The sequence below is a fragment of the Indicator indicator genome, chromosome 3, assembly GCF_027791375.1.
Source record: "Indicator indicator isolate 239-I01 chromosome 3, UM_Iind_1.1, whole genome shotgun sequence".
Classification (NCBI taxonomy): Eukaryota; Metazoa; Chordata; class Aves; order Piciformes; family Indicatoridae; genus Indicator; species Indicator indicator.
This window is the reverse complement of record NC_072012.1, coordinates 45,204,455-45,230,534: the sequence shown is the minus strand read 5'-3', so window position 1 is coordinate 45,230,534 and position 26,080 is coordinate 45,204,455. Positions and strand designations below refer to the sequence as shown.

General features: G+C 44.0%; 1 protein-coding gene across 1 annotated transcript in view; it reads right to left on the bottom strand.

Moving 5' to 3' along the window:
• Positions 1 to 845: 845 nt before the first annotated feature.
• The window catches only part of ANO2 (anoctamin 2), a 158,816-nt gene continuing 133,581 nt past the window's right edge, over positions 846 to 26,080 (bottom strand). The window contains exons 20-25 of the mRNA XM_054399996.1: positions 24,449 to 24,597; positions 13,104 to 13,256; positions 12,948 to 13,000; positions 10,637 to 10,818; positions 3,642 to 3,747; positions 846 to 1,133 (exon numbers count right to left, since the gene is read on the bottom strand). Of these exons, the coding sequence (XP_054255971.1) occupies positions 846 to 1,133; positions 3,642 to 3,747; positions 10,637 to 10,818; positions 12,948 to 13,000; positions 13,104 to 13,256; positions 24,449 to 24,597 (931 nt within the window). The remainder of the gene's footprint in view (positions 1,134 to 3,641; positions 3,748 to 10,636; positions 10,819 to 12,947; positions 13,001 to 13,103; positions 13,257 to 24,448; positions 24,598 to 26,080) is intronic.

The following is a 26,080-nucleotide window of genomic DNA, read 5'->3' as shown; positions in this document are numbered from 1 at the left end:
ACTCCCCAGCTCTGTGCTGGTGTTGGTTTACTGGCCCTGATTCCTCTTGATAATGACTGAGATCCCAGACTAAGCGAGAGGAGAATGAATCATGCAGGTTTTTGGTTTCTTGAGGGCAATGAATGAGCTTCCCTGCTTCTAGCAGCTTAACTCCATTCTGATGCACACGGTGCAGCCTCTCTGCTCATTAGCACATGCATTCAAGCTCCAGCTAAGCAGAACAGAGTGTATCTGCAGATGAAAGTGCTCAGTGAATTTTATTCCCTCTCTTCCCACAGCTCTGTGTCCTTGGCAGCCCTGCATGCTCAAGAGAGACAGCACCAAGTGGCAGCGTCTGAAGGCACAAAGACTCCCTGAGACTCACCGTGTTTACAGCCATCCTCTGGTAGCTACCAGCTGTGAGCCCATGTGCTTTGCATGCTTCACCATGGTGGCTCAGATCTGCCAAAAGATAGATCCTAAAGCAGGAGTGTCCCTTTTATTTCCTGTGCCCCACAGGCTGGCTGCAGGAAGAAGGATGGATGTGGTCCTACCATGCAGACTGCATGAGTGAGAAGAATTCCTGCATGCCTACCCAACTCATGCACCACTACGAGGACCAGCTACAGCCACAATGAAAGCTTTATCCTGAACTGATAAAATGTGAAAATGCTGCAGTCCAGATAGCATACAAAATACATCACAAACCCTTGCATTTGGATTTTTCTAAGGAAGCCAAAGAAGCCTCCGGGTTTGATCCCTGCCTCTTCCTTCAGTGTCTCTCTTGCTCCAGGTTGAGAATCACATCACACAGCAAGCAGATAGGGCAGAAGTAAGCATGGTTTGTGTTATCCTTCCCTAAGGAGTCACACTTCTGTGTGCTGGGAGCTAAAGGAGGTGAAGCTGCTTTGCCTGCTTCTGTTGAGCTGGTAGCCCTGGAAGCTGGCGGCCCGGATCCTGCTGCCTTTGGTCCCACTTTTGTGTTTGTGCTTGTCGTGGGTGATGAAGCTTTCGATCAGCTTCAGCTTTTCATGCTCTTCTTTCAGGAAGAAGTCAACAAGCATACTCTTCTCCTTTTTGATCTGCTCACTGATGTCCTTGGGGATGTCAGGAATCATCCAATCCACCAGAACGCTGAGGAACATCACCAGGTTCTGCAAAGACAGGAGCAGAATCATAGAATCACAGAATGTTAGGGGCTGGAAGGGACCTCGAGTGATCATCCAATCCAACCCCCCTGCAGAGCAGGATCACCTATACCAGATCACACAGGAACTCATCCAGGTGGGTTTTGATTATCTTTAGACAGGGAGACTCCACAACCCCCCTGGGCACCTTGATCCAGTGTTCCATCACCCTCACAGTGAAATAATTCAGGCGTGAAGCAAACAGAAAGAGTCCAAAACACTCCCACTAGAGGAAACCTAATGGCTACAGCTGCAAGGTTCTGTTGATGGCACTTAGCAAAACATCATTTCAAGAAAGAGATTGTGTTTGTGCCCAACTGCCCCTCGTTGGAGAGGCTGAATGAAGCACATGCTTCAGTTAGGTTTGAAATGGGCAAGAACTTGGGTTCATCCATAGGTTCATGATCTAAACAACAGGGCTAAACCAGTCCTGTTCTTCACAAGCATCCAAAGCTGCCCATTTATCAATACCAAATTAATGGAGACTGAACTCAGACCCCACAAAAATGATCAAGGGACTGGAGTGCCTGTGCTATGAGGACAGGATGAGGGAGGTGGGATTCTTCAGCCTGGAGAAGTGAAGACTCTGTGGAGACCTTACAGCAGCAATTCAATACCTGAAGAAGGCCTTCAAGAAAGCTGGAAGGTTTCCAAAGGCCTGAAGTGATAGGACAAGGAACAATGGTTTTAGAGTAGAGGAGATTTAGGCTGGACATTAGGAGGAAGTTCTTTAACATCAGCATGGTAGAACACTGCAACAGGTTGCCCAGGAAGGTAATTGAGGCCCCATCCCTGAAGATATTCAAGGTCAGGCTCAAGAAGGCTCTGAGCAATCTGATCTAGTGGGGGATGTTCCTGCTGACTGCAGGGGGGTTGGACTGGATGGCCTTTGGGGGTCCCTTCCAACCCAAACCAATCTATGATTCTAAGGGCAATGCCTGTGAAAGCTTCATCCAACAGAGTCTCACCTACGTGTTTCCAATGTGGACTGAGCAGACAACTTTCATGCTCATTTTGCCCTCAAAGCCTTCTGTCTGCTTGACAAGCAGGTTCCTTTTGCATCACTGCAGAGTGCAAGCCACAACCCTGAGCCCTAAGTGTGTCATTACAGGTGATGCTTATAACACAGAGGCAGGAAGCAGGCTGGGCAGACAGTTTAGCTTGTTTATGAAATGTAGAGATTAATTATGCTTTGGGGGGTTGTGTTATCATGATCATGTTGTGCAAACTGCTGTGTTTCAGAATGCCTCAAAATGTGTGATAATGTTTGCTGACAAGGCTACTGGCATGAGCTCTCTTGTCCCAGAAAATGGAGCCAATTATCCCAGGGAATATAGTCAGGCAAAACAATAGCCAGGGCTGTTTGAAGCCCAGAATATAACCAGTTGGTTTCAAATGTACTGTAGCCAGTGGTGGAAAATTACTGAAGACAGAGTGAAGAAGCAGAAAAGAGCAATATAAACCAGACAAGACTTGCAGTCACCCTTCAGGAATATTTGGCAGATGAGGAGGAAAGACAAAAGGATTTCACTGTGAAGTGTGGGACGAATTTGACTGTGAAGGGATCCCAGATCATGGAGAAAAGAAGAAGGACTCTGCTATTTGGGAGGCAAGATATGACTGGCAAATCTCTTGCCAATGAAATCTCCAAACTGGGAAGAATTTACTCAATTTACTTGTAGAAAGTGGCAAAAGACCCTGGAGGATTTATTACTTCTGCCTATTTCTTGCTTTGGGTAAAGAACAGCATTTAACAAGGCTGCACTTTTACAAGTAGAATCCCTGAGAGCATAAAAACTGACAGTCTTCTCAACCAAAGCTCTCAAGAGACTGGGGTATTTGGGGGCTCACTGCTAGTGCCTGGGGCTAATGCAGGCTGTGGGGATTCTCTTCTGTGAAGGCAGATGAAACATCTGCTGAAGAAATGTGTGCCAAGTTCTCAGAAGGGAGAACAGTGACAGGACAAGGGGCAATGGCTTCAAACTAGAGGAGATTTAATTGGATGTTAGGAACAAGTTGTTCACCATGAGGGCAGTGGAACACTGGAACAGGTTGCTCAGGGAGGTGGTTGGGGCTCCATCCCTGGAGGTATTCAAAGTGAGAATCAACAGGGCTCTGGGCAACCTGATCTAGTGGAGGATGCCCCTACTGACTGCAGAGGGGGTTGGACTGGATGACCTTTGGAGATCCCCTTCCAACCCAGACCATTCCATGATTCTGTGATTCTGTGAACTTGTTCTGCAGCCCACCAACACCTCAGCAGGCTGGGTGCAAGCACATGAGGCTGGGAACAGAAAAGCTCTACTGGATGTGTGCTTCTTTGAAGCACACTTTTTGCTACACACATATCTCTGTGGCTGCAACAGCTCAACAGAATCACAGAATTATTGAGGCTGGAAAAGACCTCTGAAATCATCAAGTCCAGCCTAGAGATCATCAAGACCAGCCTGCCAGACTTACCTGAAACAGACTTACCTGAAACAGAATAACAAAAGCCAAGCGAGCAGATAAGACTGCCCAGTACTGCTTAGAGAGCTCATACTGGTTTGGGGACCAAGGTGGTTCTCTGTAGTCTTTGAACCTGTTGGTGAAGACAGCTCAGATACCACACAGTTCCTGAATCAAAGGCTTTGCTTAACATGATTTTTTTCCAATCACCAAACTTAAAGAATCAAATCCTCCAGATGTTCCTGCTTCAACCCTTCTTATGACATACAGCTCCAGAATTAGAACTGGACCATCTCCACTGAATTTAGCAAGCTTAGGCTGGTTTGCACAGTTGTAATTGTTCTCCTGTTGGAAATATCCAGATTTTCCCAGGATTTATAAATGTCCCCTTTTGGGGTTTTGTTTTGGGTTTTTTGTTGTTTGCTTTTGTTTTCTTGCTTGTCTCTTTGTTTTGTTTGCAGGTTTTTTGTTTGCTTGTTTGTTTCATTTGGTTTTTTTTTTTTGTTTGCTTGGTTTTGCTTAGTTTGGGTTTGGTTTTGGTTTGGTTTGGGGTTACTTTGTCTCTTTTTTGGTTGGTTGGTTGGGTTGGGTTTTGTTGTTTGGGTTTTTTGGTTTTTTTTTTTTTTCTGGTGGTGGAGGTGATGGTTGTTTGCTTTGGTTTTTTTCAGTTGGTTGGTTTGGGTTGGTTTTTATGTTGTTGTCTTTGGGGGGTTGCTTTTAATTATTTTTTTGTTGCTTGGTTTTTTGTTTGGGTGTTTGATTTTAATTATTTTTGGTTGCTTGATATTTTGTTTGGGTGTTTGGTTTTAATTATTTTTTGTTGTTAGTTTTTTGTTTGGATTTTTTTTCTTTCTTTGAATTAGGGTTTGGTTTTGGGTTTTTTTGTTGTTGTTTCAGTTTTCATTGGGTTTGGGTTTGGTTTCTGGGGGTTTGTGGTTTCATTTTCTTATTTGTTGTTTTGGGGCTTGGTTTTTTGGGGGATAGTTTGGTTGGTTTTCTATTTGTTTTGGGTTTTTTTGTTTGATTATTATGTTGGTTTGTTGGGTTTGGTTTGCTTTTTATGTTCTTGTTTTTGTTTGTTTGTTTTATTTTTTTGGTGGTTTGGGTTTGGTTCTTTGGAGGTTTTGTTTGGTTGGTTTTCTATTTGTTGGGCTTGGGTTTGGTTTTTGGGGGCATTTGTTTGTTGGTTTGGTTTTCTATTTGTTTTGTTTTGGGTTTTTTTTGGTCAGTTGGTTGGGTTTGGTTTGTTTTTTATGTTGGTTTTCTTGTTTGGGTGTTTGTTTTGTTTGCTTTTTAATTAATTTTTGTTGTTGATTGGTTTCAGAGTTTTTGTTATTTTGGGGGTGGTTTTTTTGTTTGGTTTGGGGTTTTGGTTTTTTTTTTTTATTGCTTTGCTTTTCTATTTGTTTGTTGCTTTGGTTTTCTATTTGTTTGTTGCTTTGGTTTTCTATTTGTTGCTTTGGTTTTCTATTTGTTGCTTTGCTTTTCTATTTGTTGCTTTGCTTTTCTATTTATTTCTTTGGTTTTCTATTTGTTGCATTGGCTTTCTATTGTTGGTTTGGGTTTCTATTTGTTTGTTGCTTTGGTTTTCTATTTGTTGGTTTGGTTTTCTATTTGTCTGGGTTTTGGGGGGTTGGCTTTTTTGGGGGGGGAGATTGAGTTGGTTTTTTTTTTTGTTTGTTGTGATTGAGATCACTCTACAGGGAATAAAGTACTGAACTGAAAGCAGAGAGCAAGAACAAAACATTTTGAGACTAAAGGAGACAAGCCTGCATTCATCTCACCTAAATTCTGATTGATTTAGGGAATCATTCATCCCATGTCAGATCCAACTCACACTTCAGTGGTTCCTGTCCTTGCATTAACTACAGGGGGAGCCATGGGAAAGGCCCTTCCTAAATGATCTGTCTGGCCTTAAACAGGGTAAAACAGAGCCTTTAGTGCTTTGGTGTAGAGGGTGATGCTTTCAGTATTGTCATCAATCACTTGCAAGCAAACAACAGGCTAATAAAAGTCACAGATGCTCCTAAATTGGGAAGTTTAGCAAATAGCAGGAAACACAGAATGCAATAAGAAATCCAGACAGGAAACACAATAATAATAAATAATAATAATCTGGGGAAATGGAAAATAGTTAAAAATAAAGCAATTGAAGGATCTTTGAAAGGACAGAGTTTGAAAGATGAAAATAGCCTGGAGCTCACAGTGGCCAGCAAGTTAACACAAGTTTGAAATATGGCAGTAGGACACTTGTGGATGGATAAACAAGAAAGCATGATGGTGCTGGGGGGGGGGGGTGGGGGGAGGTATTAGCCCTGCTTTGAACAGCTCAGGTAAAGCCACACCTGGAATGCTGCACTCAGCCATTCAGCTGGGGGGATTTCAGGGTCAAAAAAAAAAAAAAAGGAGATAGCAACAAACTGAAGACAAAACCATCCAGGGGCTGAGGAGACTGACTCACCAGGAAAGATTAAAGAGGAGCACATGTACTGAACCACTTTGGTAAGTAACAGCCACAGTTGGACATGATAACCATGCACAAATTGCCCCCTTAGGACCAAAAGGGATAATTTAGTGCTGTTCACAGTGTTTGACTAGGAGTAATGGGATAAAATTAAGAAAGGGGAAAAAAATCTGTTTCAAATACCACAAAACCCTTCCTGACAGTAAGATTCATTAGGCTGTGGGAAAGCCTCCATCAGGGGATAATGGGGAAGGTTCATATATAAAATCTGTCAGCTTCAGTTTGCTTGCAGGTGTGCTTAGCAAAATTCCCTTCAGCTTCTATCCACATGGTTTCACATGTTAAGGTAGGCATTTACAATCCACACACCCCCTGCATCCTACCCTCCAAGAAATTCAGGTTGAGATGCTGGCTGTAAGTCTGTGCTGCACTGTCTGGAGACAAAGGACACAAGGTGCAACCCATGATGGGGAGAAGGGGGATGCAGAGGAGCAAGAAGCAGCTTTAAATTGGGAGCTGAACTCATTTATTGAAGAGCCATCTGGGCTGTGTTAGACCCTGATTTGTTTTGTTCACTGGTGGGTTCAGCTTGGCACAACAGCCAAGCTCTCTGTGCTGTCTCATACAGGATTCCTGCCTGGCCCTGTGCTGTGCCTGAACTGAGATTCCTCCCCTGGTACTCTTCTGAACAGTGTGGACTCCTGCTTGTTGCTGAGAATCTGTGCACAAGTGCTGCAGTGAGGGCCAGGGCCACTGAATTCAATCTGCTCAAACATCAAAGCCAAGGAAAACCACCAAGTGTGTTATGGATTTTGCCTAGTACTATAAATCAATCCCAGTCTTGAAACAGAGCCCAGGTTCACCTGGAAGGGTCACCAACTGTGGTGGGTTTTCCACTTAATGCACTCTGAGCTTCACAAAATATGTAAGAGTTGCAGGACGTTGGACCCCACAGAAATTTCAGCTGGCTGAGCTGGAAATCACACTGCTTATGGTGCCTGAATCCACATTCAACAGAACACCAGCAAATGATTTATGGGGAAGGGAGATGTTGCCAGAGCTACAGGCAAGGTAGCTGGGCCTCCTCCCCACCTCTCTTTTTAATTATGCTTTGGCAATAGGACTTCAAAGAGCCCAGGCTTTTTCTAGCCACTCTATTCTACAGGTAGTTTCTTTTGAAAAAAATACCATCTTTTCCCTCCCCTCTTCCATTCTTCATTCTTAAAACATTTCACTCAGCAGCTGTGCCAACAACAGCAAATGACTAGTGTGTTTCAAAAATAGCAAAAAACCTCTCATTCCAATGAAAAAGAACAAGATGATTTAGGAATGGAGCACAGTAAAAGTTCTGAGGGAAAAAAATAAAAAAGAAAAATGCATGGAGAAGGTGGAGAAATACTGAAGAAAGAAGGATGGATGGAGAGGGCTGGAGTACCTCTCCTGTGGAGACAGGCTGAGAGAGTTGGGGTTGTTTAATCTGGAGAAGAGAAGGCTCCAGGGAGACCTTCTGGTGGCCTTCCAGTAGCTGAAAGGGGCCTACAAGAAAGCTGGTGAGGGACTTTTAGGGGGTCAGGTAGGGAGAGGACTAGGGGGAATGGATCCGAGCTAGAGGAATGGAGATTTAGATTAGATGTTAGGAAGAAGTTCTTCACCATGAGGGTGGTGAGACACTGGAACAGGTTGCTCAGAGAGATGGTGGAAGCCTCATCCCTGGAGGTCTTTAAGGCCAGGCTGTATGTGGCTCAGGGCAACCTGATCTAGTGTGAGGTGTCCCTGCCCATGGCAGAAGGGTTAGAACTAGATGATCCTTGAGATCCCTTCCAACCCTGACAGTTCTGTGATTCTATTATCAGGCAAGACTTATGACAAAACTAAACTGAAGTCAGAGCTAAGAGAAATCTGCTAGCAAATTTCACAAAAGAAAGACTGGTAGGAAAAAAAAAAAAAACAAAAAAAACCCCAAAACCCAGCAAAACGTGTGTGTAGGAGGAACTGCAAATCAGTCTAAATAAGCTGATCTGCTTCATTTCCTTCTGCAGCTTTGACAAGAGATGGAAGAAAATACGACTGAATCAGAAGGAAGCAGTGCTTCAGCAGTGCAGGAGTGCAAAAGAATTGCTCAGGGAAAAAGAAAAAAACAAACAACAAACCACTAGAATCCATCACTAATTTCTAGGAGTGAATGAAATGAATCCCAAGGCATTAAGAAGATTAATTAATTCCAAGCTACTTTCTAAATTTGCTGAATATTGGTGCAGACGCTCGTCAAGGGAATAAGAAAATCCTTTAATGACTTATTTGCTGCTTTCTTCTGCTGCACACTTTCATGTGCTCCGTTATCACCCCCAGATTATAAAGATTAAAAGGGCTAACCCAATTAAAAAATGTCACACAGCTTCACTTTTAATTTGCCTTCAGCTACACAGAGGTCATTTTGCTCTGAAATGCAAACAAACAAACAAACAAACCAACAAACAAAAATCATCACAACTAATGCCATGCATCAGAATGGCATGACAGCAATGTTGGTTTGGAAGCAGGTTCAAAGAGTGCAAAACACTGCAGAAAATGCTGCTCCAAATATTCAAAGAATGTATTCTGCATGTTTGGTGGGAGAGTTGTTTCTGGCTCGTTATGGTTATTTTTGAGATACCTTAATCTCTGGCAATGCAGGCTTGTTGTAACCACATTTATCTCCAGAGGTCACAGAAATCTCAGAATAAGAGAGGTCAGCTTGTTCCCAACATATTTGCCAGAAATCAGAAAACAAAAACAGATTTTATTTCCAGCTTAAGGGACAGTGTTTGTTGCCTGCCTCTTGGGACACAAGTTAGATACCCCCACGTTTATCACAGTGATAGTTCTGTCCAGAGCTGAGATGTTGATAAGATTCAGATGAGGCTGGTGAGAATGGGAACCAGAGAATGTGGATGCTGACATCTTTTCCTGATAACAGAACAGAAATTCTCTCAGAGTTGTTTCTCATTCAGACTCGTGGTCATTCTCATGTACTTATGGAATCATAGAATTGTTAGGGTTGGAAGGGATCTCAAAGATCACCCAGTTCCAACCCCCCTGCCATGGGCAGGGACACCTCACACTAGATCAGGTTGCTCAGAGCCACATCCAGCCTGGACTTAAAATCCTCTAGGGATGAGGCTTCCACCACCTCCCTGAGCAACCTGTTCCAGTGTCTCACCACCCTCATGGGGAAGAATTTCTTCTTAACATCCAATCTGAATCTACCCATTTCTATTTTTGTTCCATTTCCTCTAGTCTTACCATTACCTGACACTCTAAAAAGCCCCTCACCAGCTTTCTTGTAGGCCAAACTTTTTGATATATTCCTCTTGCCTGCAATCTTTTCTTCTTTTTTTCCTCAGTGGCATAGATTTGATATTACCAGGCAAGGCTCACTTTTATAACTAGTGGGGATTATACCTTTCTGCCTGTGTTTTGGCTCTGTTGAATCCATGCTAACCTGAGGAGTGCATCTCATCACTGTTAATGCACACAGGTCCAAATACACTGGCAGTCATACACCATGAACTGAGGCCAGATAAGCAAAGTGAAAGCAGCAAAGTCACAGTGAAGTAGGAGATCCATGTGGATCAAGATGCTTGTGGAAGGAAAACACAGGGGGATTTGGGGATAGAAATTAAAAAGCACAGGGAACTGAGAGCAGAAAAGCATTTGACAGGCTCACAGGTATGGAGATGCTGCATGCTCTCACATGTAAAATTATACAAAGAAATAACTCCTGTCACTGAAATGGGAAACTGAAAAAAAACTTAATGGTTTTTCATGACAATTATGTATTTCAATAGAGATATTTTTGGTGTTATATTGTTTTTCTTTTTAGTTTGAATAAATCTTCCTACATTTTTTATTTTGCCTTTTCATGTAGTAGAAAAACTAATTCTAAGACTCATTCCAACATAGCAGGGGTGTTATGAAATCTGTACTCTTAACCCCACCTTTTTAAAGGCACAAATATTATCAGTTCCTACTAGGAAAAATGGTGTCTGACAAAAGGTGCAAAGAAATTTAGGGTGTCAGGTAGTGATAGGATGTGCTGCCCAGGGAGGTGGTGGAGTCACCATCCCTGGAGGTGTTCAAGAGAGGATTGGATGTGGCACTTGGTGACATGGTTTAGTAGTCGTGAGGTCTTGGGTGACAGGTTGGACTTGATGATCCTTGAGGTCTTTTCCAACCTTATTGATTCCATGATTCTGTGATTCTGTGATTCTGTGACTAGGGGGAATGGAACAAAACTAGAAATGGGTAGATTCAGATTGGATGTCAGGAAGAAGTTCTTCCCCATGAGGGTGGTGAGACACTGGAACAGGTTGCTCAGGGAGGTGGTAGAAGCCTCATCCCTGGAGGTTTTTAAGGCCAGGTGGATGTGGCTCTGAGCAACCTGATCTAGTGTGAGGTGTCCCTGCTCATGACAGGGGCTTGGAACTGGATGATCCTTGAGGTCCTTTCCACCCCTCACAATTCTGTGATTCTATGAAATTGCTTTGAGTCTTCAAACTGTCAATCAGAAATCCCTTACCTGCAGAATAAAACATTTTGTGCAAAAGGGGAGTTTTCTGGCTGTGTTCCAGCCTTCAGATGGCTGACATTGAAGTAGGAGAGCGTGTGATTGATGAAGCCATGCATGGTTCCATTCTGACTGTATGCATATTGATACATAAGGCGTGGAATGAAATCAGATGTGACAGCAATTACAAAAGCCTGATAGACAAAGAAACAAAACAAAACAACAAGCAGCAGCTAAACGACAGTGCTGTGAATCAACATATTTCAAAGTTATTTCAGGTGATAGTTTTCATGTTCTAGTAAGTTTAGAGTGGTCATGAAGTAAGAGCTAAATGGTTAGACCTGGTACACAGCATATCTGTATACAAATGCACAGTACTGCGCTCTGTCTCTCCAGGGAAAGGCTGTAGCTAGGGAATTGGAATACTTCTTAGAACATAGTGTAGCAAAGTGGCTTGAGATTGGTCTCAAGGAGAAGGACTTGGGGGTGTCAGTTGATGAAAAACTCAATGTGAGCTGACAATGGTCACTGGCAGCCCAGAAGGCAGCTGGGTGCTGGGCTGTAGCCAAAGCAGAGTGAGCAGCAGGACAGGGAGGGGATTCCACCCCTCTGCTCTGTTCTCATGAGACCTCACCTGGAGCACTGCACCCAGTTCTGGTTCCCCCAGCATAAGAGAGACATGGAGCTGTTGGAATGAGTCCAGAGGAGGGTCATGAAGATGATTAGAGGGTTGGAGAACTTCCCCTATGGGGACAGGCTGAGAGAGTTGGGGCTGTTCAGTCTGGAGAAAAGGCGGCCCCAGGGAGACCTCAGAGAAGCCTTCCATACCTGAAGGGGGCTACAAGAAAGCTGGGGAGGGACTTTTTACAAGGGTTTGCAGTGACAGGACAAGAGGGAACAGCTTTAAGCTTGAGAGGGGCAGATTTAGACTGGAGATTAGCATGAAATTATTGACCGTGAGGGTGGTGAGACGCTGCAACAGGTTGCCCAGGGAGGTTGGGACTGCCCAGGGAGGTTGGGGATGCCCCTTCCCTGGAGGTGTTCAAGACCAGGTTGGATGAGGCCTTGAGTGACCTGGTCTAGTGGAAGGTGTCCCTGGAGATGTCCCATGGCAGGGAGGCTGGAGCTAGATGATCTTTAAAGTCCAATCCAACCTGACCCATTCTCTGAATCTATGAATCAATCCAAGTACTCTACATTTCTTGAACTCCTTCTTTCACTCCAGCCATTAGGAGGTTTTTTCACTAGTTAAAAAATCAAAACAAAACCACAGAAGATACTAGCTAGCTGGTGCCATTTGGGTTGTAATTTAGTGTAGTTACTCAGGGAGAAACTAGCTGAGTGTCAGGTAGTCAATCTCCACTTTGCATCAAGATTTAGAGGTCTGGCATCAGTGGATCTTATGATGGTCTAAAACTGCTATAATTGTGAAGGGAGTCAGACACAGAAGTTTCTACAGCATATCAGCAAGACTTAATTAGATTAATTTCAAACTACATTTTGCTCAATGATTCTTCTGCATCAATATCATTCAGATGAAAAGGCAGAAGTGGGCAGTCTGTATTTAAAAAAAATAAATAAAATTGAGTGTGTAACCCAACTCAAAAAGAAAATCTACTTTTCAGAAGTATTCATTCTGTAGGAGGATTTCTGTTTAGAGATATAAGCATACCTGTATGTATCAGAAGAAACGTAATGTTGTCTAACTAAGGACTTTCTGCTGCTGGAATCTAGGATATTTACACCCTTTGTATTCATACCAACAACTGCACTACAGAGCAACAGAAGAAGGCATGGGTGTGAATGAGAAGTAGATCTTTGTAAGTTATCTGATGTATTTCTTGTACATCCCCTTCACTGATCTGATGTGAATTAATCTTCCGGTCCTATATAACACAAGGATAGAGAGAATGAGGTGAGTGGGATTCACAGATTCACAGGGAAGGGACCCTCACAGGTCCTCTTGTCCAATCCCTCAGCAGTCCACAGGGACACTTCCAACTAGATCAGGACACCCAGGGCCACATCAGGTCTGATCTTGAATGTCTCCATGGACAGGGACTCAACCACATCCCTAGAAAACCTGTTCCAGTATTTCCCCACTCTCATTGTGCAGAACTTCCTCCTGATGTCCAACCCTGCTCCGGTTTCAAACCACTGTGCCTCATCCTATCACTATGTTTGTAATCATGGTCTGCACTTCCAGAGGACCTGGGTAATTGAGATGTCACTGTATTTTCAAGCAGCTGAGAAAATTGCACAACACTCTTAAATACAAGCTCCTGAGATCATGGTTAGAAACTGGTGTAAGCCAAACACTTACATTAATGATGACTGAAAGCTTCCCAATGCCACTCAAGATGTTGTACCAAATACCTGCAAGTGAAAACCAGGGCTTGTTAATGGCTTCACTTTCACTTTCCTTCTTTCTCATTGAATTTTGGATATTATCTTCACCCCAATGACTGCCATGACTTACCTATATCTTTTTCTCTTACTGTGTCTGGCCTCCTCAATTCAGTAACAAACTTTTTTGCGTCGAGACGGACTTCTATGATGTTGTTCAGCAGAGCAAAGAGAGGTGCCAGAGGGAAAGAGGCAACAAAGAGGGTGACAAAGCCAAACTGGATAACTGGAAGAGAAAGGTGCAGCATGGTTTTGATATTTTGTGAAGGCAGTTGACAACTGCAGCTAACAGCAAATCACTGATGAGCTTTGTGGGTTGCATAAGCTGTAAAACTCTGCTCTGCAACTTGGTCCCAGTAATGAATATCACAAAGCAAGGCTATGAAAGACAGAAAGGTTTGTCACTGTGCTTTAAAAATGCTTCTAATAATGTTTTTAGTCTCTAGTACAAGCCAAAACGAACAATAAATTTAACCAAGGACAAAGGGTTTGGTGTGCATTCTAATTAAAAACCTTGCACTTAGCCTTGTTAAATTTCATCCCATTGGCCTCTACCCACCCATCCAGCCTGTCCAGGTCCCTCTTCAGGGCCCTTCTACCCTCCAACAGATCAACACTAGATCAGGCTGGCCAGAGCCTCATCCAGCCTGGCCTTAAACACCTCCAGGGGTGGGACCTCAACCACCTCCCTGGACAACCCATTCCCCGCTCTCACCACTCTCATGGGGAAGAACTTCTTCCTCATGTCCAGTCTGAATCTCCTCACTTCCAGCTTTATTCCATTCCCCCTAGTCCTATCACTACCTGATATCCTAAAAAGTCCCTCCCCAGCTTTCTTGTAGCCCCCTTAAGAAACTGTAAGGCCACAATAAGGTTACCTCAGAACTTCTCCACTCCAGACCGAACAGCCCCAACACTTTCAGTCTGTCCTCATAGGAGAGGAGCTCCAGCCCTCTGATCATCCTGGTGGCCCTTCTCTGGACATGTTCCAGCATGTCCATATCCCTCTTTTAATAGGGGCTCCAGAACTGGACACAGTACTTGAGGTGGGGTCTCACCAGAGCTGAGCAGAGGGGGAGAATCACCTCCCTCAACCTGCTGGCCACACTTCCCTTGATGCAGCCCAGGCTCTGGTTGGCTTTCTGGGCTGCAAGTGCACATTGACAGCTCATGTTGAGCTTCTCATCCACCAGCACCCCCAAGTCCCTCTCCTCAGGGCTGCTCTCCAGTCAGTCACTGCCCATATCTACTTTTCTCTTCTCAGTGACAGTGATTTGCACTGTAATACATATATATATTTATATATATATAAATATATAAATAGATAAAATTTTGTCCTCATTGTTTTGCTTTGAGATAAAGACTACATCCTAACATACACTAAGATGGAGCTTTTTCAGAGCAGACAAACACCCTATCCTTGAAGTCATACTTGCCTGGATACTTTGTATGTTCAGAGTCAGGAAAAGGAATTAGCAGAGAAATAAAACCAGATGTTAGAGCAAGGTCCAAAAAACCTGTGAAATACTTAAAAAAATACATAGCACCAGAGTATGTCTTATTTGGATTTTAAGTGAATTTAGCAGGAACAGAGCTGGGAGGATTCTGTTAAAAAGAAATGAAATTATTTGCAATGCTTTCAGTAGAGGCCATAAGCCACACACGCATTTGCTTTGATGTTGTTTGCAGCCCTTTGATTCATTTCCTGGGGAAAAAAAAAAATGTTAGTTTAATTTTTTTCTTCCCGAGCTCAAGGTATGCAAAAGGCTTCTGGACAATTGTGTAAATATGTTTTTGTAGGAAACTCTATGCCAGAAGTGTTTGTGTGGCCATCATGAAATCTCTTCAGTCGTCCAGGGTCCTTTTTATGAGAAGTCTGGATGATGCAAGAAGCAGGGAAAAATACCTGAAAGCCAAGCCAAGCACAGAGTGTTGGTCTTTTGTAATCACACAAAAGACTCAGTCAGTATTTGTAGAAACAAATATGTCTGCAAAGCTGCATGGATTAAAAAGAGAAGAATCCCTGCTGTATGGTTCAGGCCCCAGAAGCAATCTAGTTGCAGCATCCTGGAATTTTGTGGATGTTCAGTGGAAACATTCACAGTACTTTTTGGGTGCTCACAAAGACTGTTCCACAATGGACAGCTGTTGCCAAGACATCTTAATTTTGGCTGGAGGACTTGATGGTAACCTTGGAATACCCTTTTTAGGTTCATGCTTATGCCACCACGTCTCCATAGAAAGCTCTCTTGGTGTTCATGTACAACCCTGTGAGCCTACAGAAGAGTCCTACCTGACTTGGGTGATTATTTTCCTGTGGTTTGAGACAAAATGCTAAAGAGACCTGTGGCAGGAGTTGGACTCCTGAGTATCCAGCCTCTTTCCATACCTCTCCTGCTTGCCTGGTAGGCTAGCCTGTAGACAACAGAGGTGAACATTACTCAGCCTCATGGCACAAAAAGGTTGAAGGTTGTGTTATAAGAGAAGTCAAGGACACAGGAAAAAATGCCTTCTGCTAGAGTATCAGAGCAGCAGACTAGGTGTGCTGTCAGAGACATAGATGCTATTGCTGATGAGAGAAAAAAAAACAAACCACATACTATTGGTGCTCAGGACAAGTCACCCTTACTGTCTAACTTCAGCAGGAAAGAGGCAAAGGCCTCAGAGCCAGCCAGTGAGGTTCTCAACACTCGATGCCACATCTGCAGCATCTCATCCAGGATCAGGCTGGCTGGGCTCTGAGACAAAAACTAGAATTGACAAACAGCATCAAGAGAAGTTTTGCAGACCCTGTAGAGTGCTTCTCAGAAACCAGCTTTTCACAGAAGCTGTTCCTCTGTGCTCAGGTCCTGAGCAGAACTCAGAACCAACAAAGGCTTAGCACATGCTAAGCCCCTCTAACTCTGGCCTCCAATTTATGATGCAGAGCACAGATCAAGGCTTTTAAATTCTGTATCTGGAGCATACTGGCTATTCTTCTTGTGTAAGGGGTACAGAATACATCCTCAGCATGAAACCTTCCATGGTGACTGTCTCTGAGGTTCTACCAGATTTACACACTGAGTAGTATCACAGAACCACAGAACTGTTTGGGTTGGAAACGATCTTTAAGATCACAGAGTCCAACCATTAACTCACCACTGCCAGGTCACCACTAAACCACATCCCTCAGCACCACATCTCCATGGCTTACTATCCTTTAAATCAAAACCTAAGCTAAAAGAAGATCATTTTTTGATGATCCTGTCACTTTTCCCTTACTTCTGTATCAATAATCTGTCACAGGATCATATGTTACTGGAAGTAAATGATGGAAGAATCACTCTTGTGCTGTGACTTTCACAAGCCTTAAGAAGGAGCTTTTGAATGTATAGTCAAGCCTGGCTGAGGAACTAAGCCAAACCTGTAATTTCCAGCTCTTTGGTAATAAATGTGTGCAACAAGCCTGCACACAACAGGCTAATTTGGCATTTTTAAATCCATCTTCATTATGGAGATAATAGAAAAATGCAGGTTTCTCCTCAATGATTTTTTTTTCCTTTCTTTTGCTGCCTCACACATTGCCTTTTTTGATGGCTTTTCCTGCTTTAGGGGAAATTCTTCCAAACCTCTAAGATTAATCCTTCCAGTAGCTAAAGACATCAGGTCTGATTATTTTCTTCTTAAAATTCAAAAGGCAGTTTTGCCACAGATATTTAACAGAGGTTAGATGACAAAACCTATTAGTATAATTATTGTTTCTTTTTGAGAAAATAATAGTTTTCAATTAATTGCCACATGACTCTTGGACTCTCAGAGGGGTTAGACTGGAAGGCCAAATGAAATAAGAATCTGAAAGTCATTGCTGACATGAGTTTCTTGTCAAGGGGGTCCTAGTGGATGGAAGGATGACCATGAGCCAGCAATGTGCTCTTGTGGCCAAGAAGGCCAAAGCCATTCTGGGGTACATTAGAAGGGCTGTGGTTGGTAAGTCCAGAGAGGTTCTCCTCCCCCTCTACTCTGCCCTGCTGAGGCTGAATCTGGAATATTGTGCCCAGTTCTGGGCCCCTTGGTTCAAGCAGGACCTCAGAGAACTGCTTGAAAGAGTTTAGTACAGATCCACAAAGGTAATTAAGGGAGTGGAAGATCTTCCTTATGAGGAGAGACTGAGGGAGCTGAGGGCTCTTTAGCCTGGAGAAGAAGAGACTGAGTGGTGTCCTCATTATGTTTATAAAGATGCAAAGGGTGAGTGCCAAGAGGATGGAGCCAGGCTCTGCTCAGTGATACCAGTGACAGGACAAGGGGCAATGGGTGGAAGTTGAGGCATAGGAAGTTCCATGGAAACAGGAGGAAGAATTATTTCCCTGTGAGGGTGACAGAACACTGAACAGGATGCTCAGGGGGGTTGTGGAGTCTCCCTCTCTGGAGATACTAAAAACCTGCCTGGATGTGTTCCTGTGTGATCTGCTCTAGGTGATCCTGCCCTGATAGGGGGGTTGGGCTGGATGGTCTTTTGAGGTCTCTTCCAGCCCCTAACATTCTGTGATACTGTGAAAACAGTAGTGATACAAATTTCACATGTTCTCATGAATCATTTAGCTTTTAAATCCAAACCTAAACAAAAAGAGGTAATTACCAAAAAGAAGGTAATTTTTTTTTATGATCCTGTTGCTTTTTTTCCCCCTTCCTTATGTATCAATAACATCTGTCTTAGTGCTACTGGAAGTAAAGGATGGAAGAATCACTCACTGGCTCTGGTGCCAGTTTCACAAAGTTTGTTTCCTTTAGCAGTATTTATACTAATTTCTTATCAATTTTTATCACTGCAGACCTTGCAAAACAGCTGGATGAGGAAATTGCTGCCCGCTTTGGGAATGTGTGTAGTCTGGCATGTTTGTCTAGGTCAAAAGTCATTGCACAGTTTTAGAAACAGGAAAGTACTCATGACAAATTTGACACAATAGCAATGACAATTTATGTTTCAAGGTTCCTTGAGCACAATTTTCTGATCACTCAGGGGCATTAAAAGAGTCTCTTGTGAAGAGTGCCTGCTAAAAAATACAAATATATATTGGTTAGCAATATCCAAACAAACAGTCATCAGAAATTTTCTTGGGGCACATCAAATCTGTGTGCAGACATGCTCTTGACTGACAAGGCAACTCCAAGAGAGGTTCATCACAGCCTGCTGACAGAAATCACTCTCAGAGGTCAGCTCACTGAAGAAATGACCTACAAAGGCTTTCCCCAGAGGAAATTTTAGAGCTTGTTTGCCATGCTGAAATGTTGGCCTCTTGCTCTCTCCCTACTGGTATCTGTAAAGGCTACTTAAGTGAATGGAAGCCTGCCTGATGTGCAGACTTTGCGTTTCACCCTCTTGTGTTTTCTTTTCTTTTACATTTATATATGACTTTTGCCTTAAAACTAAATCATAGAATCATAGAATAGTTTGAGTTGGAAGGAACATTAAAAGGTCATCTACTCCAGCTCTCCCACAGTGAGCATCTTGAACTAGGTCAGGTTGTGCAGAGCCCTGTCCAACCTGACCTTGAGTGCTTCCAGGATGAGGCCTCCACCACCTCTCTGGACAATCTTGTTCCAGTCTTTTGTCATGCTTATAATGAAAAAAATAAAGCTGAGGAGGGACTTTTTATGATATCAGGTATTGACAGGATGAGGGGAAATGGAATAAAGCTGGAAGTGGGGAGATTCAGACTGGACATGAGGAAGAAGTTCTTCCCCAGGAGAGTGGTGAGAGCCTGGAATGGGTTGTCCAGGGAGGTGGTTGAGGCCCCATCCCTGGAGGTGTTTAAGGCCAGGCTGGATGAGGCTCTGGCCAGCCTGATGTAGTGTGAGGTGTCCCTGCCCATGGCAGGGGGGTTGGAACGAGATGAGCCTTGTGGTCCCTTCCAACCCTGACTGATTCTATGATTCTATGATTCTGTGATTCTGTGAGTCTATGATTCTGTGATTCTGTGAGTCTGTGAGTCTGTGAGTCTGTGATTCTATGATTCTGTGATTCTGTGGAATGGCAGACCCAGACCTCGTAGCTTGGTCAGAAGCTTTCTGTGCAGTCTTAAACACATCCCTCTTCCTTAAAGTAGGATAAACATGAATGCAGTGAATTCACACACAAAACATTATCTGTCTGTGCCTGTTTCAGCATGAAACCCCCATCATCATCTCTACAGGGGAACTCAAAGCCTACACAAGCCCAGGCCACAGTTTTTTGTTTTTTTTTTTTTTTTTTCCTCAGTTGCTTCTTTGTTGTGAGGTGTCCCTGCCCATGGCAGGGGGGTTGAAATTAGATGATCCTTGTGGTCCCTTCCAACCCTGACTGATTCTATGATTCTATGATTCTTTCCCAGTTGAGCAGAGGATAATCACTGATACCAGTGGGAGCTTGCCTGAGTAAATCAGCATGAAAATTGAGAGCTAAATTCTGAAACAGCAGGTTTCTCCTTAGTATCATACCTCTTCTGACTTCCCAGTCATTCTGGCTTTTTGAGCTTCCTCTGCACGTGCTGCACTTCCCTTCCCTCCCTGCTCTCCCCCTTTCAAAACAGATTTAGAAAAGCAGGTAAATAAGCTGTGTAACTGCTTGGGGCCTCAGCATCTCAGCTTAATGCCCTTCACCACAATCCCAGCTGACAGCTTTGGTGCTTCCTGTTGGTGTGGGTGGTCTGAGTCACTCCGCACTGAATCCGACAGCTGAGTGCAGGGATACGGACCAGGGTCAAGAAATGAGCTGGGGAGGTGCAGCTTGGGTTTCATTTGCTGCACATGTGTCTTGAATCCCCCAGGCTGGGCATAGCCTCACTATGAAGTGAGGGCTCAGTAAGCTAGTTTCTTCACTTGAGAAGCTAACTCATGTGTTGTAAACAGATGTTTAGACCAATAATTTATCCATTCATCTGCAGGGCGTCTACTGAATGATCCCTGAATGAGTGCAGGATGAGACACTCAACATTGTTTATGATCTCAACAAGTTCTCTGATTCTATGACCTAGGCACAATGGACTAATCTAAAACACAGAGTTTAGTGTTCAGTCATTTATAACATCAGTTGCTTAGACCCTGATCTTAACAATTTACTCCAACAAGACAAACTTTTGCCTCTAAGTGATGTCTTTATCTATGAATCAAGGGATTCACAGAGACATCTTGAATCAGGGTGACACCACAATCTCAGATGCAGTAGGAGTTTGCCACACATAACAGAGAGTGGAAAGATTTGCCTCCCACACCTGACCATTTTACATTAGGTCCAGCTACAATTAGGAGAAAGCACCAGGACATAACCTTTGGAAAATGGGATATTGTGGTTCAGAACACACTCAGGGCTCCATCCTGCTGCTGTATCAGTCAGCCACACTTCCTGGTCATCACTCAGCACTCTGGCCTATTTTAACTGGGAAGAAGTCACAGAATCACAGAATCACAGAACGTTAGGGTCTGGAAGAGACCTCGAAAGATCATCCAGTCCAACCCCCCTGCCAGAGCAGGATCACCTAGAGCAGGTCACACAGGAACACATCCAGGTGAGTCTTGAATATCTCCAGAAAGGGAGACTCTACAACCTCTCTGGGCAGCCTGTTCCAGTGTTCTGTCACTCTCACAGGGAAAAAATTCTTCCTCCTGTTTCCTTGGAACTTCCTATCCCTCAACTTCCACCCATTGCCACTTGTCATTGGGCATCACCGAGCAGAGCCTGGCTCCATCCTCTTAGCACTCACCCTTTATGTATTTATAAACATGAATGAGGTCACCCCTCAGGCTCCTCTTCTCCAAGTCTGGCCCCTCCTTACCCTGCCAGTGTCTTTTGCTGTAATTAACCATTGACACTGCAACCAATCAAGTGGTTTGGCTCCTAGAATGAATAAGGTCAACTACAGCAGATATGCAATGAGAAGAAATCCATTATTTATAAACTGTTGTACTTATACTCTTTGTTTGTTACCAATAACTAAAAGTCATTGACCTCACAGAGAAGCAGTTAACCAGGAAATTTTGGATGTTGAAGGGCAGATGTTTCTGAGCATAGAAAACCTGAAAAATGTTTACAAGGGGAAATGTCACCACTCAAAGGTTAAACTCAAAAATTGGTGTTTGATCAGAGCTTCCTTATGCATAGAAAACACCAGTTCTAGAGGAGATTTTTTTCAGCAAAGTATCCTGTGCAGAAGGGGCTAAGGTAGTAGAGGCTGCTACACATAGTCAGATCCTAAGGTGAGTTGAAAGAATCATAGAATCACAGAATTGTCAGGGCTGGAAGGGACCTCAAGAATCATGTAGTTACAACCTCCCTGCCATGAGGAAGGACACCTCAAATTAGATCAGGTTGCTCAGAGCCACATCCAGCCTGGCCTTCAAAACCTCCAGGGATGAGTCTTCCACCACCTCCCTGGGCAACCTGTTCCAGTGTCTCACCACCCTCATGGGGAAGAATTTCTTCCTAACATTTAATCTAAATCTCCCCTCTAGCTTGGATCCATTCCTCCTAGTCCTATCACTAACTGTCACCCTAAAAAGTCCCTCCCCAGCTTTCTTGTAGCCCCCTTCAGATACTGGAAGGGCACAATAAGGTCTCCTCAGAGCCTTCTCTTCTCCAGAGTGAACAAGCCCAGCTCCCTCAGCCTGTCCTTGTAGGATAGGTGCTCCAGCCCTCTGATCGTCCTTGTGGCCCTTCTCTGGACACATTCCAGCACATCCAGAAATTTCTTGAATCTTGAAGGGGCTTCAGAACTAGATGCAGTACTCCAGGTGGGGTCTCACCAGAGCGGAGTAGAGGGGGAGAATCACCTCCTTCAACCTGCTGGCCATGCTTCTCCTGATGCAGCCCAGGCTCTGGTTGGCTCTCTGGGCTGCAAGTGCACACTGCTGGCTCCCTCCCTGGGGAGGGACTTTTTATGATATCAGGTAGTGATAAGACTAGGGGGAATGGAATAAAGCTGGAAGTGGGGAGATTCAGACTGGATGTGAGGAAGAAGTTCTTCCCCAGGAGAGTGGTGAGAGCCTGGAATGGGTTGTCCAGGGAGGTGCTTGAGGCCCCATCCCTGGAGGTGTTTAAGGCCAGGCTGGATGAGGCTCTGGCCAGCCTGATCTAGTGTGAGGTGTCCCTGCCCATGACAGGGGGGTTGGAACTGGATGATCCTTGTGGTCCCTTCCAACCCTGACTGTTTCTATGATTCTATGATTCTATGTTGAGCTTCTCATCCACCAGTAACCCCAAGTCCTTTTCTTCAGGGCTGCTTTCAAGCCAGTCACTACCCAGCCTATATCAGTGCCTGGGATTGCTCCAGGAGTTCTGAGGGAGATGAAGGCAGGTGAGGGATTTGTTATGCCAACTTAATGGCATCACAGAGGGCAAGGTTTAGATCTATAAAATAGATCCCAAATCTGTCATCATATAAAATACCTCATATACACATACAAATTTACAGATCTGCATAAATCCAGCACCATATAACACCCCCACACCTGTACTTATACATAAAAACTAGAAATCAGCAGTAATGTCTCTCTATCTAGACAAACCATAGATGATATTCACTTTTTGTAGGTATTAAATGTGTTTTCTTTCAGATGTTTTAAGAACACTGGCTTGTTAGAAGAGGAGTTTGTCACACAGCATTTAATGGATATCTGGGTTTAGTTCACGTCTATTGACAAGCTGTGATTCTCCCCTGGTTACTTTTGTGCCCTAAAGCTTGGGTTTGCCTAGATTATTTCTCTCCATCCTCCTCCCCTATCCACACCATTCCCCCTTTCTCTTTCCCTGCCTCTCCAGCGTCTGCTCATGAGACAGCTACAGAGCTGAGGGCTGCACTGCTATTTTGATTTAGAACTAGGCACGAAGAAGGGCAACAGCCTTCTGAAGTGCATTAGGAAAAGCATTGCCAGCAGGTCAAGAGAGAGGATCCTCCCCCTCTAGCCAGCACTGCTGTGACCACACCTGGAGTACTCTTTCCAGTTCTGTGCTCCCCAGTGGAAGACAGACATGGACATACTGCAGTGAATCCAGAGGAGAGTCACTGAGAAGTTGGAGGGCCTGATGTGTAAGGAGAAGTTGAGAGAGCTGGGATTGTTGTACCACAAGAAGAGAAGACTCAGAGTGATCTTGCCAATGTGTTCAAATGCCTCTTGGATGGATTAAAGCTAGACTTTTCCTTCAGGGTGCCCAGTGAAAGGGAAAGAGGCAATGGGCACAAACTGAAGGAGAGGAATGCAATTTAAAGGTGATCCAATACTGGGATAGGTTTCACAGAATGGTTGTAGAGTTTCCAGCCCTGTAAATATTAAAAACCTAAGTGGAGAGCTGGACAAGTCCCTGAACAACCTACTCTATCTGAGCCTGCTTTGAGCAGAGGGCTTGATTAGAAGATCTCCTTAAGTCCTTTCCAGCTTTAGCCATTCTGAGATTCTGTGGGTGAACGGTTTCTCTGCAGTTTTCTCAGCTGGGAACACTGGACTCTCATGGTATAAGTATTAACAGGATCACAGGATGACAGGATATTAGGGGTTGGAAGGGACCTGGGGAGATCTTTGAGTTTTGCAGGGCAGCATTTCTTTAGAAGAGAAGCATATTCAGTAAGCAATTGAAAGATTAACTTTATTCTCTTACGAATGAAAAGGAAAAGAAAATATTTAAAACTCTCTGTCTTTTCCTGTAGATTCTGTCTCTAACCTGATGTCAAATTCAGAGTCTGGATTAAATAAATAAATAAATAAATAAATAAATAAATAAATAAATAAATAAATAAATATTCTTCATTTGTCTTCTCATAATGCTTTGAAAACCATCAAAAACACAAAGAAAAAAAAAGTTTCAGGCATTGCATGATGCATGATCACAGGATCACAGGATGTTAGGGGTTGGAAGGGACCTCTGGAGACCTTCCAGTCCAGCCCTCCTGTCAGAACAGGACTATAGAATCTAGCACAGGTTGCACAGGAACACATCCAGACAGGGCTGGAAAGTCTCCAGAGGAGCAGACTCCACAACCTGTCTGGGCAGTCTGTTCCAGTGCTCTGTCACACTCCCAGTGAAAAAGTTCCTCCACATGTTGAGACAGAACTTTCTGTGCTGTAGTTTTCACCCATTACCTCCTTGTCCTATCCCAGGGCACAAGTGAGCAGAGGCTGTCCCTTCCTTCCTGAGCCCCAGCCCTCAGATATTTATAGACATTGATTAGAGCCCCTCTCAGTCTTCTCCTCTCCAGAATAAAACACATGCTAGGACTCATCATACTTGCTATGCAGGTAATGTCACAAACTCATAATCCTCCTGTTTTGCATGTACTGTGTGGAAGCTACACGTTTAGGGGTTTCTCCTAATTCATCATGCCAAATTATGAAATGCTGCCATGTGATATACCATGACTGGTCCCATGTAAAGCTGTGGTTATTGCAGAAAGGGAAAGGCAATCCAGCACTTACTCATTTCCATGTATTCTGGAGTCAGCCCAGTGAAAGGTTCCAAGATATAGTCAAGATCCCATTGCTGAGGGTCCTTTGATTGGTTGGTGTCCACTTCTTTTGGCTCAGTTCTTTCATCCTTCAGCTTCCTGAAGAGCTTCTTTAGCTTTCTGAGGAACAAAAGCTCAGACTGAACCATTTTTTTTCCCCAGTGGAGCAACATAAAATGTATATCACATTATTTTGGTGCCCCATAGGTTTTTGCTTCCACCATCCTCTGAACTTCTGATGCTGCTTATTGGCAGCTGACAGGCTGCTGGGAGCAGTGTTTCTTGTGTTCCTGTTTCAAGAAGGAAGCTACAACAGCACTATGCTGTGAAAATGGAGTTGAACCCAGTACTTACCAATAATTGTTTCTCTTTAGACATGTGTGGAATGCACATCTTCCTGAAGCTCAGACACCTTGGACCTAACAGTAATAAGCAATGCTCTAAAATCAACTCACTGAGCACCTCTTCCTGAGAGATCACAGTCTCACAGTATATCAGAGGCTGAAAGGGACCTCAAGAGATCATCAGGTCCAACCCCCCTGCCAGAGCAGGATCACTTAGGGTAGTCCACACAGGAATGCATCCAGGTGGGTTTGGAAAGTCTCCAGAGAAGGAGACTTCACAACCTCCCTGGGCAGCCTGTTCTGGTGCTCTGTCAGCCTCACTGTAAACAAGTTTCTCCTCATGCTGAGGTGAAATCTTCTCTGTTCAAGTTTGAACCCATTGTTCCTTGTCTTATCACTGTGCACCACCCAAAAGAGCCTGGCCCCCTCCACTGGACACCCACCCCTCAGATATTGATAGACATTGATCAGATCCCCTCTCAGTCTTCTCTTCTCCAGACTAAACAGCCCCAGGGCTCTCAGTCTCTCTTCACAGGGGAGATGCTCAAGTCCCCTAATCATCCTCATGGCTCTCCATTGGATTCTCTCCAGCAGGTCTCTGTCTCTCTTGAACTGGGGAGCCCAAGACTGGACACAGTATTGCAGGTGTGGTCTCAGCAGGGCAGAGTAGAGAGGTAGAAGAACTTCCCTAGACCTGCTGGACACACCTTTGGAAGGAAGCACACAATCTACCAGAAGGCAATGTGGTATCTTAGGAACTCCTAATTTCTCTCAGGAAATATTTCTGCTACCTTGAAAGCATGTGTCTTGGAAGTCCAACTGTGCTGGTGAGTTTGCACTGCCTCTGAAGCAGAAAAGCAAACCCTTTTCTACCAGCTCTTAAGTAAACAGATCAGTTATGTCTGCCAGCTCTTGTAGACCAGAAGAGCCACAGCAGAACACTCTGTCACCACACAGCACAAGGCTCTATAACCTGGAAATGACCACAGTGGCTGCAGAATTTCTACACCCATCAATATCTACAGGACACATTAATTTTATTTTTTCACCAGTACAGAGGAAATGGGGATAGGCTGACACTCTAAAAAAGAGTAAAAGATTTAGATTTCATCAGGCCCTGTCAGTCTCAAGATCACAAAGCTGCAAAAAGCAGCAGATCAACTCCAGTTTTTGTTCCAGATGCAGCTAAGTTGTAGCTTTGCAGAGTTAGATAATGGTTGGCTCGATGACCAGGAAGGTCTTTTCCAACTGAAATGACT